Genomic DNA, 19623 nt, shown 5'->3' on the forward strand with positions numbered 1-19623 from the left:
GCTTAAACATAATCTTGTTTTTCATTCTGATGGAAAAAAATGCAATATCTCTACAAATTATTAAATTCATTGCAAGTATGATTACTATGTTAGCTTAAAATTTACTTACCTCCTTAATAGCATCTTCACTAGGGAGCATTGAACATAAACATGTGATATAAGCTTGCTGAAAAGACGAGACATGTGCAATTTCTTTAGATTCTGCACACAATTTTGATAAAGAAGTAGCCTGGTGTATGCAGTTAGATTTCAACAAATGTTTTATTCGCATTTGCAGGAAAGAAGGTCCTTCTTGTGCAATCAACTTATTGACTAGAAAAAGAGAAAAAGTACTATGATAACATACCACATAACATGTCAAGCCTTTTTTTTTTTAATGTCAGTATGGGAAGTCAGTACTGTCCTTTAGCTTTTTTGCTCAAAGCTTGTGGCTCTACCATTTGAGCCAAGCTCCATTTCCAGCTTTTTGCTGGTTAATTGGACATAAAAATTTAATGGACTGCCCAGGCTGGCTTGAAACCATGAACCTCAGATCTCAGTCTCTTTAGCAGATAGGATTTATATGGCTTGAGCCACCATGCCCGGCTACATGTCAGTCTTAAAGTGAAAATTTCTTATTATTGGTTGTGTCATGGTCCTGGGGCTTGAACTCAGGGCCTGGGCACTGTCCCCAAGCTTTTTTGTTCAAGACTGCTGCTGTACCACTTGAGCCACAGCTCCACTTCTGGCTTTTGGTGGTTAACTGGAGATAAAGAGCCTCATGGACTTTCCTGCCTGAGCTTGCTTTAAACCATGATCCTAAGATCTCAGCCTCCTGAGTAACTAGGATACAGGTGTAAGCCAATAGCACCTGGCTTATTGGTTTGCTTTTGCTTAATGAAAATTCAGTTGCTGTAAGGGGGAAGATAATTCTGGTCTTAATGTTTCTCTAATAAAGATGAGTGAAAAATAAATTTGCTAATGATTTCCACATGATCATTAATTTCACTCTGAACAAAAATTATTTGACCATCTCTTTCACTTTCTAATGAAACTAGGAATGGTGAAATAAGCTATAACTTAAATGCAAGAAGATACAAAAAGTAACCTATTGAATATTAATGCCTATCAACTGAGTACTTAGGCAATACCAAGTTTTATGCCAGATGCTTTTATATACCTCTCATTTATTCTTCACACCACCACCAAGGCAAGTATTATCTCCACTTTAAGGTTAGGAAAATTAATATTCAGGTTAGGTGACTTGCCAAGGATTCCAAAGCCAGTGGTGCTGTTTCCTCTAAACCAGGCATTTCTTAAAGTGTGTTCCACCGACCAAAAGACCTGAGAGATACTCCTAGAAAAAAAAAAGGATTCCTTGGTCAAATCTCTGAACAGTCCTGCAATAAAGAAAACTGTTCGCTTTTTGTTTAACCCAATAATTCCCAAACTGATTTGACCAGAGAACCCTTTTATACATATTATCAGTACCCAGTAAAACACATGTTCCTGGTTTAGTACACACTTTGGAAAATGCTGTTCTGAGTAGGCTGAGTAATAAGCAACTAAGCAATGAGTGTACAATGCTCTGAACAAGCACTTAATTTCTGAATAGGAAATATTCAACAAGTGTGCGACAGTACATATTATAGAAGAAGAGGCTGGAATTTGGCATGTCAAGCCAGGCAATAAGTAAATAAATACCTTTAGGTGGTTAAGGTAATCCAGTTTCTCAGACTTGAGAGTGTACCTACTGAATCACCTGGAGAGTTTATTAATATGCATATTGATTGTTTAGATCTAGAATACGGCTTTAAATTTTATTTTTCTAACAAGAAACCCAGTGATTGAACAAATTTTTAAAAGTTATTTTTAAGGTCTTGTCAATCTCTGTCGGTTTCTCTTATAATCTTACCATGTCTTACCATCTCTCTTACCATGTCTTGTTAACTTATTGTTCTCTACAGAACTAAGCACAATGTTTTGTATATTAAACATACTTAAGAAAACTATGTACTTAGCAACTGAAGGGTTATCAATATCTAATCAAAGCTTTTATACCTCATCTGTGTCCAAATTCTATTTGGACAATTTTAATTATATGGTCTTGGGTATGTGTGACCTCTTACTTGTTTCATATATTGAATGAGATAGGAAATCACAGCTACAGTGCCCAACACATAGTAGGAACTTTTCAAATTATAGTTATTATCTCTAAGAGATAAAACTACTTTTACTTAATAAATTGCAACTGCATTGCTGTATTTTTTTTCATTTTTGCAGTGCTGGGAATCAATTCTAGAGTTTTATGCATGCTAGCCAAGTAGCTCTACTATTGTGCCGTATCTCCAGTCCCATTACATGAAATAGCACAACTAAATTTTGATTTAAAAAAAATCATTTAGATATAATATGTAAGTGTGTGTGAAAGTGGATGTGGATGTATCTCAAAAGTGTATCAACTGCCTAATGCCCAATGTTTGGTTTGATCTCCAGCACTTCAAAAACAAAAACAAAAACAAAAAACAAAACAAGGTTGGGGGAGAGGCACAGGACACATCATGTGTTTCAATAAGTATTTATTGACAAGTCTGAGTCTTAATCATGAACTTTTTATTAATTTTGTTCAAGAATTTAATATAAAAATTTAAAAATTCCTATAGGGTCCTCATCACTTAAGACTCCTTTGCCTTTCCTTTTACTGAATCGTTTCCGTTACAAAGTCATGCATGGTGCATGGGAGGCAACTGAGAGGCAAAGGCAAAAAAATCATGATTTTGAGGCCAACCTGGGATATGTGGTAAGACCTCATCTCAAAGAAAAACAAGGTATGCGACAGACATCACTTTATCTTATGTATAATCATATAACCAGATTCTTTTTTGTATGTGTGCCAGTCCTGGGGCTTGAGTTCAGGCCCTGGACAATGTCTCTGAGCTGTTGTGCTCAAGGACAGCATTCTACCACTTGAGTCACAGCTCCACTTGTAGCTTTTTTTTTTTCCCTGTCGGTCATGGGGCTTGAATTCTGGGCCATGGCACTGTCCCTGTCCTCTTCGGCTCAAGGCACTTGGGCCACAGTGCCACTTCCAGTTTTCTGGTAGTTAATTGGACGGAAGAATCTATGGCCCTGCCTGCTGGCTTTGAACTGTGATCCTCAGATCTCAGCCTCCTGAGTAGCTAGGATTACAGGAGTGAGCCCCAGCTAATTCTAACTTTTGATGGTTAGTTGGAGGTTAGAGTCTTATGGACTTTTCTGCCCAGGCTGGCTTTGAATTAGGCTCTTCAGGTCTCAGCTTCATCAGTAGCTAGGATTACAGGCATGAACCACCTGTGCCTGGCTCATATAACCCACATTTAAGTCACTTTAAAAAGAACCCTACCACTGGGTGCCAATGGTTCACGGCCTATAATCCTAGCTACTCTGGAGGCTGAGATCTAAGAATCACAGTTTGATACCAGACTGGGCAGGAAATAACCTACCAAAATAATAACCTACCAAAAAGCTAGTAGTGGATTTGTGGTTCAAGTGGTAGAGTGCTAGCCTTAAGCAAAAGTAGCTCAGGCCCTAAGTTCAAGCCCCAAAACTAGCACAAAAGAACACTTCCGGATCTTTGTTAATCAAGCCAGCTAGAAGTGTCAAATGGTACTTCAGTTATAAATGTTTTATTTTGGGTGTGTGGAAGAAAGGGAGACACAAAATTCAAGACAGAAAAAAAAATTTCATGGACTTTTTAAATTCAAAAAATTAAACTTGTATTTACTGAGCTCCTCCAAAGTAAAAAAAAGTTAACTTTTATGCTTCTGTTACTACTTTATTGAATAGAAGATAATAAAATAATCATTTCTTTTTTCCTTCTTTCTTCTTTTTTTTTTTTTTTTTGTCAGTCATGGGGCCTGAACTCTGGGTCTGGGCGCTGTCCCTCAGCTCTTCAGCTCATGGCTAGCACTCTACCATTTGAACTACAGTGCTACTTCTGGCCTTTTCTGTTTATGAGATGCTGAGGAATCAAACCAAGGGCCTCACACATGCAAGGCAAGCACTCTACCACTGAGCCACCTTCCCAGCCCTAAAATAATCACTTCTTTATGACATCAAATATATTAATATTTGGGTTAAAGAAACAGTATATACGAAACATTTTCTAGTTTGTGTGTGGTGATCCATATTTGTAATCATAGCACTAAGGAGGTTAAGGCAGGAGGATCCTTAGTTCATGGATGGTCTGGATTACATAGTAAGATCCCTGCCTGTCTGGGAAAAAAAAAATTCTAGTCTTTGATCTGAAAATTTAAGTCTACCACTTACACTGTGGTACTATGGTGTAGAATCATGTGCCCATTCAGAGTCATAAATGGTGACTGCTTAATTATTCTTTATTAGGGTAAAGTTAACACAGGATTCTAGGCAAGCAATTTTCTACTCACTTCTTGATGACATATTTTGACTTGTACCCCAGGGGAAAGTTCAATGAAGATTTTAATCTCAACTCTACCCATTGTTCTCTTGGGCTTGGGGCATGCTTACACAGAGCCTGTATTCTCTGTCCCAGCCAAGATTTATCTGGATTAGGATGCACCTAATTTTGGATGCTTTTGAAACCAAAGTCCTGGGCTGCATAATATTTCAGTCAATGATGACCTACACATAATTACCATGGTAGTCCTGTCAGATTATAATGCAGTTAAAAAATTCGTACTGACAATTTAGCCATTATAACATTAAAGTCACATGAGTTACTTATACATTTGTGATGTTGCTACTGATGTAAATAACCTATTGGCAAAGTCAGTCTTATAAAGTTATATATGGAACATAATAATGATGATCAATACAACTATTTCTGGTCTATGTATTTACTTTTCTTATTGGTTAAGAGTGCACTCCTACTACTTAGTAAAGAAATAGTTTAAACTGGGTGCTGGTAGCTGTAATCCTAGCTATTCAGAAGGATAAGATTTGAGGATCATGGTTCAAAGTTTGCCCAGGCAGGAAGGTTTGTGAAACTCTTACTTCCAATTAACTACTAAAAAGCTGGAAGGAGAGTTGTGGTTCAAGTGGTAGAGTGCCTTGAGCAAAATAGCTCAGGGGCAGCACCCAGGACTGGCACAAAACCAAAAAAACCCCACTTGACTGTATGAACAGTATTGAATGTTGTGCCAGTGGCAGTCTCAAGTATTTTATATTACCACACCTCTTGATTGCCAAGAGACAGCTTTGAATGAGTGACTTTGTGTAAGTATATTCTACAATGTTCACACAAAGAAACTAATGACTCAGTTCTCAGAACATATCCCCATCATTAAGCAGCAGTGCATGACTGTACTTGGCACTGCCTCTTAATAGCTTTCATCAATAGTAAGGTGGCATTTGAGTCTTCATCTGCCTGTATTTAGAAGGAATGCCATTGCCGGGCACCGGTGGCTCAAGCCTATAATCCTAGCTACTCAGGAAGCTAAGATCTGAGGATCATGGTTCAAAGTCGGCCAGGGCAGGAAAGTCTGTGAAACTCTTATCTCCAATAAAACACCAGAAAACCGGAAGTGGTGCTTTGGCTCAAGTGGTAGAGCGCTGGCCTTGAGCTGAAGAGCTGAGGGATAGCACTCAGGCCCAGGGTTCAAGCCCCATGACCGGAAAAAAAGAAAAGAAAAAAGAAAAAAGGAATGCCATTTGAGGACTTTAACACAAAACAATGAACATCAATTTCTTTTTTTATTTAACAGCTCTTTTCCTCATTCTTTGTCAGTGCAAATAATAAACAGAATCATCAAAGCACAGAACCAATCAGCTCACTGGGATATTTCAAGGCATCAATTTTTTTGTTCTAACTTGTTCAAGTATGGATAATCTCAGAAGTCAAAAGGCAGAGGTAGGAGGATGTCCAGTTTCAAGCTAGTCTGTGAGAAGTGAGAACTTGTCATGGAGGAAGGAAGGCGGGGAGGAAAAGGCTGGACACCAGTGGCTCATGCTGAGATCTGAGGATGGAATTTCAAAGCCAGCCCAAGCAGGAAAGTCCATAAGACTCTTATGGCTAAATAGCTACCAAAAAGCTGGAAATGAAGCTGTGGCTCAAGTGGTAGGAAAAAGGGACAGTGCCCAGGCCTTAAGTTCAAGTCCCAGAACTAACACCAAAATACATACACAGACAAATAAATTATGTAAGTAAGTGTGGATGCTTACTCCTCTCATCCTAGCTACTTTTGCTCAAGCAACAGTTATGGAGATGGTAAATGCATGCAATCCCAGCTATGTGGGAGGCATACGTTGTAGGATATGTTTAAGGCCAGCCCCAGGCAAAAATGTGAGCCCCTATCTGAAAATTAACCTAAGCTAGGTGCCAGTGGTTGGATACTAGTTACTCAGAAGGCTGAGATCTGAGGATCAAGGTGCAGCCCAGGCAGAGATTTGAGACTCTTATCTCCAACTGACCAGCAAAGATACAGAACTAGAAGTATGGCTTAAGTGGGAGAACACCAGTCTTGAGCTAACCAAGTGTCAAGCCCTGAGTTCAAATTTCCACACTGCCAAAAAAATTTAAATTGTTGTGCAACTTGTTTAACCTCAGAAATATATGTGATCCTTTGAACTTTCAACAAACTTGAAGCAAATAAGGTTAAAACTGTTAACTATATTAGCTTGTCTAAAATACAAAGGTCAACTCAAATAATTTTTTTCTTTTTTTTTTGTTGGTTGTGGGGCCTGAACTCTGGGCACTGGGCACTGTCCCTCAGCTCTTCAACTCAAGGCTAGCACTCTACCACTTAAGCCACAGCACCACTTCCAGCTTTTTCTGGTTATATGGTGCTGAGGAATCGAATCCAGGGCCTCATGCATGCAAGGCAAGGACTCTACCACTGAGCCACCTTCCAGCCCCAATTTTTTTAGTCTTATATTTACAGTGTTGCAAATAAAAAAAATGTCATTCTTCATATTGTTCTGTAAAACACTGTATTATAATTATTTCAAAAGTGTAAGCTAAAAAGCACTTTATTCCATGATCCTAGCTATAGTAAACAATGAAGAATATATGAGCATAGCTCTACTATCCTCCAATACTAACAGCAGACTATTTCTACTTCAGAAACTGTAAATACTGCTACTCAATGCAAAGGAAAACTTAAATGCTACCTAAAAATACAAATGAGCCAAATATTAAGTGCTAAAAGTTGTTTTCTAATTGAAGGAAGTGGCATTGTGGCTCAAGTAGTAGAGCACTAGCCTTGAGCTAAGAGCTGAGGGAAAGTGCCAAGGCCCAGAGTTCAAGCCCGATGACCAACAAGGAAAAAAAGAAAGAAAATTGAAAAATTAAGTATATACTGGTAAAATTTGCAAAATTTCAAAACATAATTAACTTCTCCGATATGTTTAAAACTTACCTTCCTGGGGGGATGTTATCCAAAAAGAAATGTAATCTTTACCTGATTTATATAACTCCTTTGTACATTTCCTTTATAAAACAATAATTTAAATAAAAAGACTTACCTTCCTCCGTTTCTACTGGCTGCTGAGAAAGAATTTTAAGAAGAATTGGATTTTTCCACACCCCTTCCTTAGTTACATGAACCAGTATTTGTAGATTATTATTCCCAAATTCCAATAATGCATCATGTGACTCCTAAAAAGGAGCAAATGAACAAATTCAGAAAATAAGCTAAAAATGAACATAAAAAGTAGTTTCACCTTTTCAATATATCTGAGCTTTTCACCTTTTCAATATATCTGAGCTATCAATAGAAAGATCTAGATTTGGTTTTCCTAAAACGCACACACAAAACCACAAAACTGTTATTAAAGCTTTAAGTCATGCCATATTTTACAAAAACCAAGACCCTTTCAACTAAAGATTTTTTGGCAGTATTAGGGCTTGACCTCAGAGCCTTGAACTTACTAAACAGGTACTTTTTTTCCTTTGGTCAGTTGTGGGGCTTAAACTCAGGGCTAGGGCACTGTACTTGAAGCTCTTTTGCTCAAAACTAGCACTCTACACCACTTTGATTCACAGCACCAGTTGTCTGGTGGCTAATTAGAAATAAGAGTCTTAAAGAATTTCCTGCTTGGGAATTGCAAATCTCAGATCTCAGTCTTAATAGTAGCTAGGATTTCAGACATGAACCACCAGTACTTAGCTAAAGAATACTTTTAAGAGCCAGATGCCAATGGCTCACACCTGTAATCCTAGATACTGAGGAGGCTGAGATCTGAGTTTCGAAGCCAGCTCACAAGTCCTTAAGACTCTTATCTCCAATTAAACACCAAAAAGCTGGAAGTGCTGTAATTCAAGGTAGACCACTATCCCTGAGCAAAAAAAAGAAAAAAGAAAAACAAAAAAAACTCAGGGATAGCTCCCAGGCCAGCATCAAAGAAAGAGAATACTATTAAAAATGTTTAACTTGAGGGCTTGGAATGTGGCTTAGTGGTAGAGTGCTTGCCTAGCATGCATGAAGCCCTGGGTTCAATTTCTCAGTACCACAAAAACAGAAAAAGCCAGAAGTGATGCTGTGGCTCAAGTGGTTGAGTGCTAGCCTTGAGCAAAGAAGCTCAGGGACAGCGCCCAGGCCTCAAGTTGAAGCCCCCAGGACTGGCACCAAAAAATAAAAAATAAAAATAAAATTTACCTTGATTTTATTCAGGTAAAATGATCACTACAATAAATTAGATCCTAAAATTAATATTGAATATTTACTGTGCCACAATCAAAATGGCCAGATTCTCATTGCAGGAGCTCATTTAACTATTTTAAAGTCATTGGTACAGCTTTCATGTAAATGAAAGTAAGTATTCTTAGCCTACTTCCTTCAGCCAAAAATATTACTTAAATATTCATTAAATACACTGGTGTACAATTATTTAAGTTCTATTATTATTCAAGTAAGAGGTGGCTCTATATAAAATGCTATAAAAAGTCTAGTTCATTAGCAGTTATTTTACCTCCTCAGCATAGGAAAAACAATGTAATTGCCAATAGGTACTCTTCAAAGTACTTACATACAAAGGGCGAAGGAAAAGGGGCCAGAAATTGAATACCATAGAAATGGTCAAGTATAGGTCTCCATGCCCTTTGCTACTAGAAGGGATTATGGATTATAGTGATCTTGTTTCTATTTTCCAGATTTTTAGCTTGTTTCCGTGAGAGAGAGAGAGAGAGAGAGTGTGTGTACTGTCCCTGAGCTTTTTTTTTTTCCCCCTCCTTAAGGCTAGCATTATTCCACTTAAGTCACCATTCTCGATTTCTGGCTTTTCTGGTAGCTAATTGGAGATAAAAAGTCTCACGAACTTTCCTGCTAGGTCTGGCTTCAAACCACGATCCTTCAATCTTAACCTCCTGAGTTTACAGGTGTGAAACATCAGCACCCAGCCTTGTTACACTTATTTTAAAATGCTTAAATTCTCTAGGAACATAAACTTCTTTTTACAGTAATACAAGATAGAAATATTTCCATATCTATGGGCTGGGAAGGTGGCTCAGTGGTAGAGTGCTTGCCTTGCATGCATGAGGCCCTGAATTTGATTCCTCAGTACCACATAAGCAGGAAAAAAAAAAAAAAAAAAAAAAGAACAAAGCTGGAAGTGGTGCTGTGGCTCAAGTGGTAGCGTGCTAGCCTTGAGCTGAAGAGCTGAGGCACAGCACCCAGGCCCAGAGTTCAAGTCCCACAACAACAACAAAAGTTTATTTTCTTTTAAATGTTTTCTCACTCCTCACTCTAAATTTTATTTAGTTTTTTTGTGACAAGGAATCACTATATTCCCCAGGCTAATCTTGAACCAGCTTCCCAAAAAAGCTGGAAGTAAAGGCATGTATCACCACACTTAATTTTAAGGTTTGTTTTTTTTTTCCCATTTGTTAAAGCTAGAAATTCAGTACACTCAGAGTAAGAATAGTATACGGGCTGGGAATGTGGCTTAGTGGTAGAGTGCTTGCCTAGCATGCATGAAGTCTGGGTTCAATTCCTCAGTAACACATAAACAGAAAAAGCCAGAAATAATGCTGTGGCTCAAGTGGTACAGTGCTAGCCTTGAGCAAATGAATCTCATGGACAATGCTCAGGCTCTGAGCTCAAGTCCCAGGACTGGCAAAAAAATAAAAAATTTAAAAAATATAAAAATTCTATGTTAAAAAATCTTAAAAAACAAAACAAGTCTGTGTTGCTGGAAACACAAATGACCCTCCAGTATCAGAAAATGAATATACAAGCCAGGCACCAGTGGCTCACGCCTGTAATCCTAACTACTCAAGAGGCTGAGATCTGGGGATCACGGTTCAAAGCCAACCAGGGAAGGAAAAGTCTTTGAGACTCTTATCTCCAATAAACCATTCGGAAAACCGGAAGTGGCGCTATGGCTCAAATGGTGGAGCACTATCCTTGAACTGAAGAGCTGAGGGACAATGCCCAGGCCCAGAGTTCAAGTCCCACGACCGACCAAAAGAAAAAGAAAAGAAAATGAATACACACACACAAGAGATATAGGAGATTTCATCAAGGCATTTTACTTCTATACAGAACAGTGGTCTGCAACATTCCCTAGAGTAAAGGGGAGGAACACTGGGTTAGATGGTCTGCTCAGTTTTTATCCTAACCTACAGGGTGACACTGTCTCTTCTTTTCCTTGTTGCTAAGGAGTCAGGCTCATAATTTATTTATTTATTTTGATAACTGGTTACCAGGGTAATGGTATAATACAAGGAAGTCAGAAAGTACTCTCACTGGGCTGGGAATGTGGCTAAGTGGTAGGGGCTTGCCCAGTATGCTTGAAGCCCTGGGTTTTATTCCCCAGTACCACATACACAGAAAAAGCCAGAAGTTGTGCTATGGCTCAATCAAGAGATGCTTAGGGACAGTGCCAGGCTCTGAGTTCAAGTCCCAGGAGCAAAAAAAGAAAAAAAGCACTCCAACCATCAGTGAAAGGTCCCTATTGGGGTAGGGGCTGTCCTTTTGGGAGGCAAAAGCACACATTCATCTCATCACAACTGGCTGGAAATGGGGCTGGGGACAGGGCTATGGATGGGACTGCCGATTACAGCTGGAGGAGGTTGATAAAGTCATTGGGAAGTTCCCACTCAAGGGGGTGGGGGTGGGGTCTACATAACTATCATCTGTGTTGTTTGTAATCAAATGCTTCCAGGAAATTATCAGTACCAGGAAATATCAGTACAGAATGGTATGACTGGTTACGAGATGGAGACATTTTAGTTTGACAGAAAGGATTGCTTTTCTAACATCAGATTAGAGAAATAGCTCAGTAGTGTACTTGTACTAGACACAAAGTCCTGGGTTCTATACCCTTAGCATGCATGCATGCATGCATGCATAAACAAATAAATAAATAAATAAATATTCATTCCAGAGTGTGTACCTTATTTCTATATAGGAAAAAGGTATGGAAATCACCATAAACACTAAGCAAAACTATTCTATTTGCAGCTTGATTTGATAAAAACTACTCTTCCTAAAAGTATGCTCAACACCAATTGCTGTCTTCTCCATTTATCACATAAAAAAAGAGTAGAGTTTTCATTTCTAGATTTCAACAGGGACCATGTCTCACATTTGTCTGTACTCCCACATCATAAATTTTACTAATACACATTCAAAATATATATATTACATGTCTGATAATTACTGAAAGGCATTGATTTTGCTCAGGCAAACAATTTAAGAAGACAATAAATATGAAAGTACTATCTCTAAAGAAAATATTAACAAAAAAGACTAAGAGTACTAATAAAATAAATATATCTGCCCTTCTAGAATACCATACAACAAAACAAATTACCTATAGGCCTTATAGGCCTGATCTATTTTTAAAAAATGTGCTCATCAGGTATGGTGGGACACATCTATAATCCCAGCACTCAGGTTTCTGAGGCCAAGAGGATTACCAATTCCAGTCCAGCTATGCTACACAGCAAGATCCTATCTCCAAAAACAAGCAAAAAAAAAAAAAAAAAATCAGGGCTGGGAAGGTGGCTCAGTGGTAGAGTGCTTGCCTTGCGTGCATGAGGCCCTGGGTGCAATTCCTCAGCACCATATAAGCAGAAAAAGCCAAAGTGGTGCTGTGGCTTAAGTGGGAGAGCGCTAGCCTTGAGCTGAAGACAGTGCCCAGGCTCAGTGTTCAGGCCCACAACAACAACAAAATCAACATGTTATGCATGAAAGACAATTTTAGCAGCTATACAAACATGTGAGAAATTAGGAATGAATATTTAAACATAGACCAAGAACAGAACAAAGAATCCTCTTCTCCCCAAAGAAAAACATTAAAAGAATATGTTTCTAATATATAATGAAGAATGTTTGTCTTTACTTGTGCATACTGGAAAGCTACTATGGAGTTTGTGTCCTGGAGTAAATACTTTACAAAGTAATCTATGGGTTTTCAATGGGGGTGTTATTGTGGACAAGTTAGTTAACCTCTCTGTCTCCCCATATATACACAAAGAGCCGGATAACTATTGTATTATAAAGTTTGATGAAAGAATATAAAGTATATGTAGTACCAGAGCAGTGAATAAAATTAGTGATCAATAAACAAATAATTGCTATTACTTATTATGTCTATTTTTTAAATACTTTCTTCTGTCCCCATCACTGACAGGCATATTTGTCTCCTGTTGTTGTAATATCTTGATATTTTTCCCCATTCCATTCTCTCTAACTTGCCACTTTCTCATCTACACAGAAAGGTGATAATCAAGTCAATATGAAAACCCCAATAGTTCTTCTGTAAGTAAAATGCATGAACAGAATGGCAATTGTGGTTCCTTGTGAAACTTACAAAGCTTGGGAAAATCTTCAAAGTATTGGGGGGAAAAATAAACCTCAAATGTGATAAATATGGCATTCTATATACTGAAAGTTACTATGAAAGTACAAATATGCTACCTTACAACCATAAATTCTATTTTTCTACTTATTTTATATTTATTCTATTTTAAATGTATATATGTTTATAAATTTATATATTGTATTTATAGATATTGTATGTTTATATATAGTCACATTTCTTTTTTTTTCAAATTCTTTATTGTGATTAAGTGGTTACATAATTTCCCAAATTTCACAGTATTGTGGAATAGTGATGCTTAGTTAAAGTCACAAACACATTCTAACTTTCAGGGGGCAAACTGTCTATCGTGGTCTATGACTTTTATGAGTTCTATGAGCTTTGACAATACAGTTATTTTTTCCACGTCAGATGATATATACATTTCTTTCATTTTCCATAGCGTTAGCTGTTCTCTCTTTCCCACTCGTTCCCTCCCTCCCATCGCTGACATTGAGTTGCTTAGTTCATTTTGATCAATGTCCAGTGCAGCTGATGGATCCCCCTGTTGTATGTTATTCACATTTATTTCTATTCTATTTTATTCCATTTTTATTTTTGGGGGGGTGGGAGGGGTCTGGTTGTGGGGCCTGAACTCTGGGCCTGGGCTCTGTCCCTCAGCTCTTCAGCTTAAGGCTAGCGCTCTACCACTTGAGCCACAGCGCCACTTCCAGCTTTTTTCTTTTTTGCTTATGTGGTGCTGAGGAATTGAACCCAGGGTCTCATGCATGCAAGGCAAGTGCTCTACCACTGAGCCACCTTCCCAGCCCCTATTCTATTTTTTTTTTTTTTTGGGGTCCAGATGTGGGGCCTGAACTCTGGGCCTGGGCACTGTCCCTTAGCTCTTCAGCTCAAGGCTAGCGCTCTACCACTTGAGCCACAGCGCCACTTCCGGCTTTCTTCTTTTTGCTTATGTGGTGCTGAGGAATCGAACCCAGGGCCTCAGGCATGCAAGGCAAGTGCTCTACCACTGAGCCACCTTCCCAGCCCCCCTATTCTATTTTTAAACTTTTGCTTGATTTCTAAAGTATGTAAAGACAAAATTAAATGAAACAACATTATTTCCTGTTTTACGGAGACAGTTTCCTAAACTGTCTGAACTCATGAACCACTAGTGTCAGCCTTCTAAGTGCTGAGATTACAGATATATCAGTAAGCCCACACTAAAAACAAAAAACTGGGAATGTGGCTTAGTGGTGGAGTGTTTGCTTAGCATGCATGAAGCACTGGGTTCAACTTTCTTGGTATCATATAAACAAAAAAATTTTAAATACTAACTATATATATATATATATGAAAGAAAAGCTAGTATTTTTTTTAAGTTTTAACATACTGTTTTGGCTGGTAGAAATAATTTTTCTCACCTCATGAACTTAATGCCAATATATAAGGAATTAACTTTTGTTCTAGGTTACCTATTTTAGTTTGCTGGGAGTAACTAAGTATCCTGAATTCCTAACAGAGACCTTTTAAAAAATAAAATAAAATAAAAATTGACTAACGTGGAGCTGGGTACCAGTAGCTCACACCTGTAGTCCTAACTATGGAGAGTCTGAGACCTGTAGGAAAGTGGTTCAATGCCAGTCTGGGCAAAAAAGTCTGCAAGACTCCATTTCCAAATAACCAGCAAAATGCCAGACTAGAGATGTGGCTCAAATAGTAGCACTCATCATGAGCAAGAAATCTAAGTGAGAATTTAAGATCCTGAGTTCAAGCCCTGGTAATATCCCCAGCCCAAAATTTTGACTCACCTGTAGAGATTGAAGGAATGGTACCCAGACTTCGCATGGCAGTTCACTTTCAGACACTGAAAGTAGTAATTCAAAACAACTCCTACAATACAGATAAGTATATAAAGGTGGTTATAGCAGTAATTATAATACAAAGCAACACTGAACACGCATTTCACATTTGTTTAGATTATTCTGAACTGTTTTACTTTTTCAATTTTTCTTTGAAATTGTTGGAGGGGGGTGACACAGATCAAGATGCATTGTATTCATATACTGCTTTGTTAAATGATACCTCCCTTGTACAAGTGCTTAAAGATAATTTTTAAAAAAGAAAATACTTTTAAAGTGAAAAAAAACACAACTTTTTACATTCACATTGTTGCTTTAATACATTTAGTTAGAACATATACCCTTATATTCTAAGTTGGTTTATTTAGCTTGCTTGGGTAGAGGAGGGCAAGGCACCCATAGGAACAATTCTGACTCTACAAGTGAAAAATAGGAGCACATGTTAGTATGACTTTAGGTGACAAGAGTGATAAATATATGTAACTGTTGCCAATGTAGGTTTCTGTCCCTTGTAGAAGAAGAATAGTTGGGAAAGTTACTTTTTTATTTCTAATAAACCATGCAAGACAAAAATAGTTTCTTTGCTGGGCATCGCAAGGTTCATACCCATAATCCTAGCTACTCAAGAGGCTGAACTCTAAGGATCACAGTACAGAGATAACCCAGGCAGGAAAGTCCATGAGACTCTTACCTCCAATTAGCCACTACAAAACCATAAATGGCACTTGGCTCAAAGTGATAGAGCACTAGACTTGAGCACAAAATCTCAGGACATGAGTTCAAGTCCCAGGACTGGCACACACAATTTTTTTTTCCTCCTTTCTACTGTAAACATTACCTATGCATAAGGAAGAAGTGGCAGGAAGGATTTTTAAAAAGAAAACATAACTACTTGAATAAAGAACTCAAAGTACCAATCAAGCAATACTTCTCTAAAATCCTACTTTACCCCTTAGAGATTAGGATAGGTAACAGAGAAAATGAGGTTTGGTGGGAGAAACAATGGGATTACAAAACCAAGAATGCTTACATTCCATATAGGTATATTATAGGACTTGGCTTTAGAGAATAGGATGGAAAACAGGTTAGGCCGGGGGGGGGGGGGGGGGGGGGAATGAACCACAGAGACTAGAAATCACCCACTAAACAATTTAATGCAATCCTAAACCTCAAAGTCACTGTTGTTTTTCAATCTGCGGGTGTATAGTTCACTAAAGGTGTAATTCTGTCTGTATGAAAGCAACAGCTAAATGATCAAAAACTCATTTTGGGGGGAGGGGAGGGGTCCGGTCATGGGGCCTGAACTCTGGACTGGGTGCTGTCCCTCAGCTCTTCAGCTCAAGGCTAGCGCTCTACCACTTAAGCCACAGTGCCACTTCCGGCTTTTTTTTTTTTTTTTGCTTATGTGGTGCTGAGGAATCGAACCCAGGGCCTCAGGCATGCAAGGCAAGTGCTCTACCATTGAACCACCTTCCCAGCCCGACCAAAGACACTTATAATGTACTTTTATAGTTTTCTTCTGGTAACATTATTCTTAGTTCAAATAATATACTCAAACTGCAGAACTTTCCCTCCCATAGTGTTCTTCAGAGGCAACCATAATTTCTAGATACTCAGTCATCTGAATCAATCTGTGATGGTTATTCTTTTTTTCTGGTAGGTCATGAGGCTTGAACTCAGGGCCTGGATGCTGTCCTTGAGCTATTTTTTGCCCCAGGTTAGCACTCTGTGGTAGTTGATTCTGTTGGCTTGGTTAGATTAGGAGATACCCAGAGGACGAGTGAAGCACACCTGAGTGTGTTTCCAGGCAACTAAGGAGGGAAGATCTGCTCTCAAAGTTTGGCAGCATTCTTCCTTCTACAGACCACAACCCAAATGAGGGGAAAGGAAAAAAGTAATGAGTACAGGCTTTTTCACAGCCTCATGTCTTTCATGATAATAGCTGTTCTGCTCTGCTCTAAGTCCTCCCCACCATGGTGGTCTAAAACTGTGAGCCAAGAACAATCTTTCTTCCCTTTTACTTAGTTTTCTCAGATATTTGGTCGTGGCAATGATTAAATTAACACAGAAGATTGGTACCCAAGAGTGGGTTATTGCTATGACTAAACCTACTATGTGGCTCTTCAAATGTGGAACTGATTTACTGAAGGAATTTGGGAGTATGTGGAGTTTAAGGCTAGAGAAGCTCTAGAACTCAATCAGAAAGGCCAATGGGAACACAGACAATTAAAAACTGTGCTCATGAAGTTTCAGATAGGAACAAGGACTCTATTCAGAAATGACCAGATGTTATGACAGTTACATTATGGCAAATAATTTGCTTACATTTTGTTCATGCCCTAAGACAGTGAGAGGCTGAATTTAACTGTAACAGACACAGAGGAAATTTCAAGGCAGCCAGCCCTCAGGCTGTGGCATGATTATTGCCAGCTAGAAGTAAAATGAAAGTTGGGACTAAAAAGCAGAGTAAAAAGATTAAAAACATGTAAGTGGGCTAGAAAAAGCATGTTTAAAGTTCGGTCAAGAAGGATATGGTTAAGAAATCAGAGCCATTAAAGTTTTTAGATTGATTTAAATTCTTAAACTTACAGTACTAATCTGCCAAGCACTAAGAGAACATCTTCACATTCAGTAGTTAAAAATGGACGTGCACTGGCAAAGCTTTGGATGGCAAGTCGGTATACCTCCAGAAGATACACAATATGTTCTGATGCATTCTTGTTGCTTGCATATTGCAATAAGGTCTAAAAAATAAAATGAAACATTTGATTATTTTACAAGTGAAAATAAAACAGTCCAGGAAATGGAAACATGGGGGTTTTTTTCTGAAAAAAAAAAAATAAACAACTATTCTGTTAAAAAATGTACCACTATTTCCCTTTTCTCCTAACAGATACACTTTTTATTCATCTCCATTTGTTTGGGCTTTTTGTGCTGGTCCCAGGGCTTGAATTAAGGGCCTGGATGATATCCCTGAGCTTTTGTGCTCAAGGCTAGCACTATGCCACTTGAGCCATAACTCCATTTCTGGCTTTTTGGTCTCTCAGACTTTTCCTGATGGGGCTGGCTTCAAACCAAGATCCTTAGATCTCAACCTCCTGAGTAGCTAGGATTACAGGTGTAAGCCACTGGCTCCCAGCTTCTTTTTAGGTCCATTTACAAGACTCTATTTTCATCACTTAATAAGTTATCTCTTTTGAGCTAAAGAGCTGTTCTTCTGACATCAGAATAAATCTTAAGAGCAAACTAAAAAACTCCTTATAGATCTGGAGTAACGAAGTCTGAAATTCAACAAGCTTCATTAATACAACATGCAATTAAGATAGAAGGAGGAATATAAAGGAGGAAGTAAACCTCCTGGAGGGAAAGTAGGAGAGAAAGAGAGAAAGAAGTAGGAAAGGTATATTCTCTGAGAATAGCTATTAGCTCTTGGCTACAACACACACCACCACCAACAACAACAAAAACCAGCTACTTTTTTTCTGCATATAAAACAACTGATTAAGCTTCTAAGAATTTATATAACCAGCTTAATTTTATTCATTGATTTATTTGGTTTTGTGCTGGCCCTGGGCCTAGAACTCGGGGCCTGCCTGTCACTAAGCTGTTGTGCTCAAGGCTACACTATAGCCAAAAGCTGCTTTTTAGTGATTAATTGCAGGTAAGATTCTCATGGACTTTCTTGCCTGGGCTGGCTTCGAACTTGAACCTCATATTATGGTATTTGAAAATCTGTCCATTAGGTTATTATACCCATATATAAGCATCTTGCTACTTAAAATCACTTTATATAAGTAGCCTTCATTACTTTCAGAAAAGCATCATGTCATCATTTAATCAAATCCCAAATCTTAATTTAAAAAAAATGGGTCAGAAGGATCACAAAACAATCCTGTTTCAGCTAAAATGAGTAGAGAGAAGGAGTGTAGAATACATGCATACCTGTTATGTAACCAGACTTCTAATTGCCTTTAAGTAATTTATTAAAATCAATGAATCAATCTTACAAATTCTGGTTTAGCCAGGCACCAGTGACTCACACCTATAATCGTAACTACTCAGGAGGCTGAGATCTGAGGATCACAGTTCAAAGCCAGTCCTGGCAGGAAAGCCCATGAGACAGAAAAGCAGAAGTGGCACGCTGCAGCTCAAGCGGTAGAATTCTAGCCTTGAGCTGAACAGCTCATGGACAACGCCAACACCCAGAGTTCAAGCCCCATGACAGACAAAAAAAAAAAAAAAAAAAAAAAATTCTGGTTTAGATCAGCAAATTACTTATTGTTTGTAACAGCTAATCCAACAATTAGGAAAATATGAGTACTTGATCCTTCAGGTCACTGTCTTCTCCTCCTGAGGCTTAAACTCAGGGCCTGGGCACTTTTGAGCTTCTTTTGCTCAGGCTAGCACTCTACTACTTGAGCCACAGTGCCACTTCTAGCCTTTTCTGTTTATGTGGTACTGAAGAATTGAACCCAGGGCTTCATGCATGTTAGGCAGGAACTCTACTACCTAGCCACATTCCCAACTTGAAGTCAGATACTTTGTCTTATTAAACTTTATAGACCTACAATCCCTCACCCACTCCTATTAGACAGCCTCCAGTCTGATGTTTGCTGAATCTAATACTCAACAATGTATTCATTTGACAAGTGTTTATTGATAGCCTATTATTATAATAAAGTACTAGGGAAAAAGATAATGTGACAGTTGAAACCACACATAAAAACTAATCAACTACTAACAAAAGTATACAAGAGAAGTACAGAACATATACAGGTAGTCAAATCCTCCCGCCCCCGCCCCAAATATCCAAATCTAGTGAGAATGTCCCTGCCACCAAAGCTATTATCTTCTGGCGCAAAAATTTTATTAAGATGTCTACAAAGACCAGGCACACTAATGAACAAATCTGTTATTCAAACACCTAAGAGGCAGAGATGAAAGTATCTTGGTTCAAGGCCAGCCTAGGCAAAAATGTAACCAAAAAGGCTGGGAGCAGTGGTACATACCTGATATACCG

The 19623-nt window shown here is 38.4% G+C and overlaps 1 protein-coding gene across 2 annotated transcripts in view; it reads right to left on the reverse strand.

Moving 5' to 3' along the window:
* The window catches only part of LOC138837847 (zinc finger protein Rlf), a 66963-nt gene that overhangs the window by 30255 nt on the left and 17085 nt on the right, over nucleotides 1-19623 (reverse strand). The window contains exons 2-5 of one of the 2 annotated variants that reach the window (XM_070036851.1): nucleotides 17193-17347; nucleotides 14553-14634; nucleotides 7462-7594; nucleotides 110-312 (exon numbers count right to left, since the gene is read on the reverse strand). In XM_070036851.1, coding sequence (XP_069892952.1) covers nucleotides 110-312; nucleotides 7462-7594; nucleotides 14553-14634; nucleotides 17193-17347 — 573 coding nt within the window. Of the gene's footprint in view, nucleotides 1-109; nucleotides 313-1159; nucleotides 1272-7461; nucleotides 7595-14552; nucleotides 14635-17192; nucleotides 17348-19623 lie in introns of those variants that run through there. The other variant, XM_070036852.1, reaches the window with a different exon arrangement.

Source organism: Dipodomys merriami, unplaced genomic scaffold (assembly GCF_024711535.1).
Source record: "Dipodomys merriami isolate MVZ:Mamm:240054 unplaced genomic scaffold, mDipMer1.0.p SCAF_277, whole genome shotgun sequence".
NCBI classification, from domain to species: domain Eukaryota; kingdom Metazoa; phylum Chordata; class Mammalia; order Rodentia; family Heteromyidae; genus Dipodomys; species Dipodomys merriami.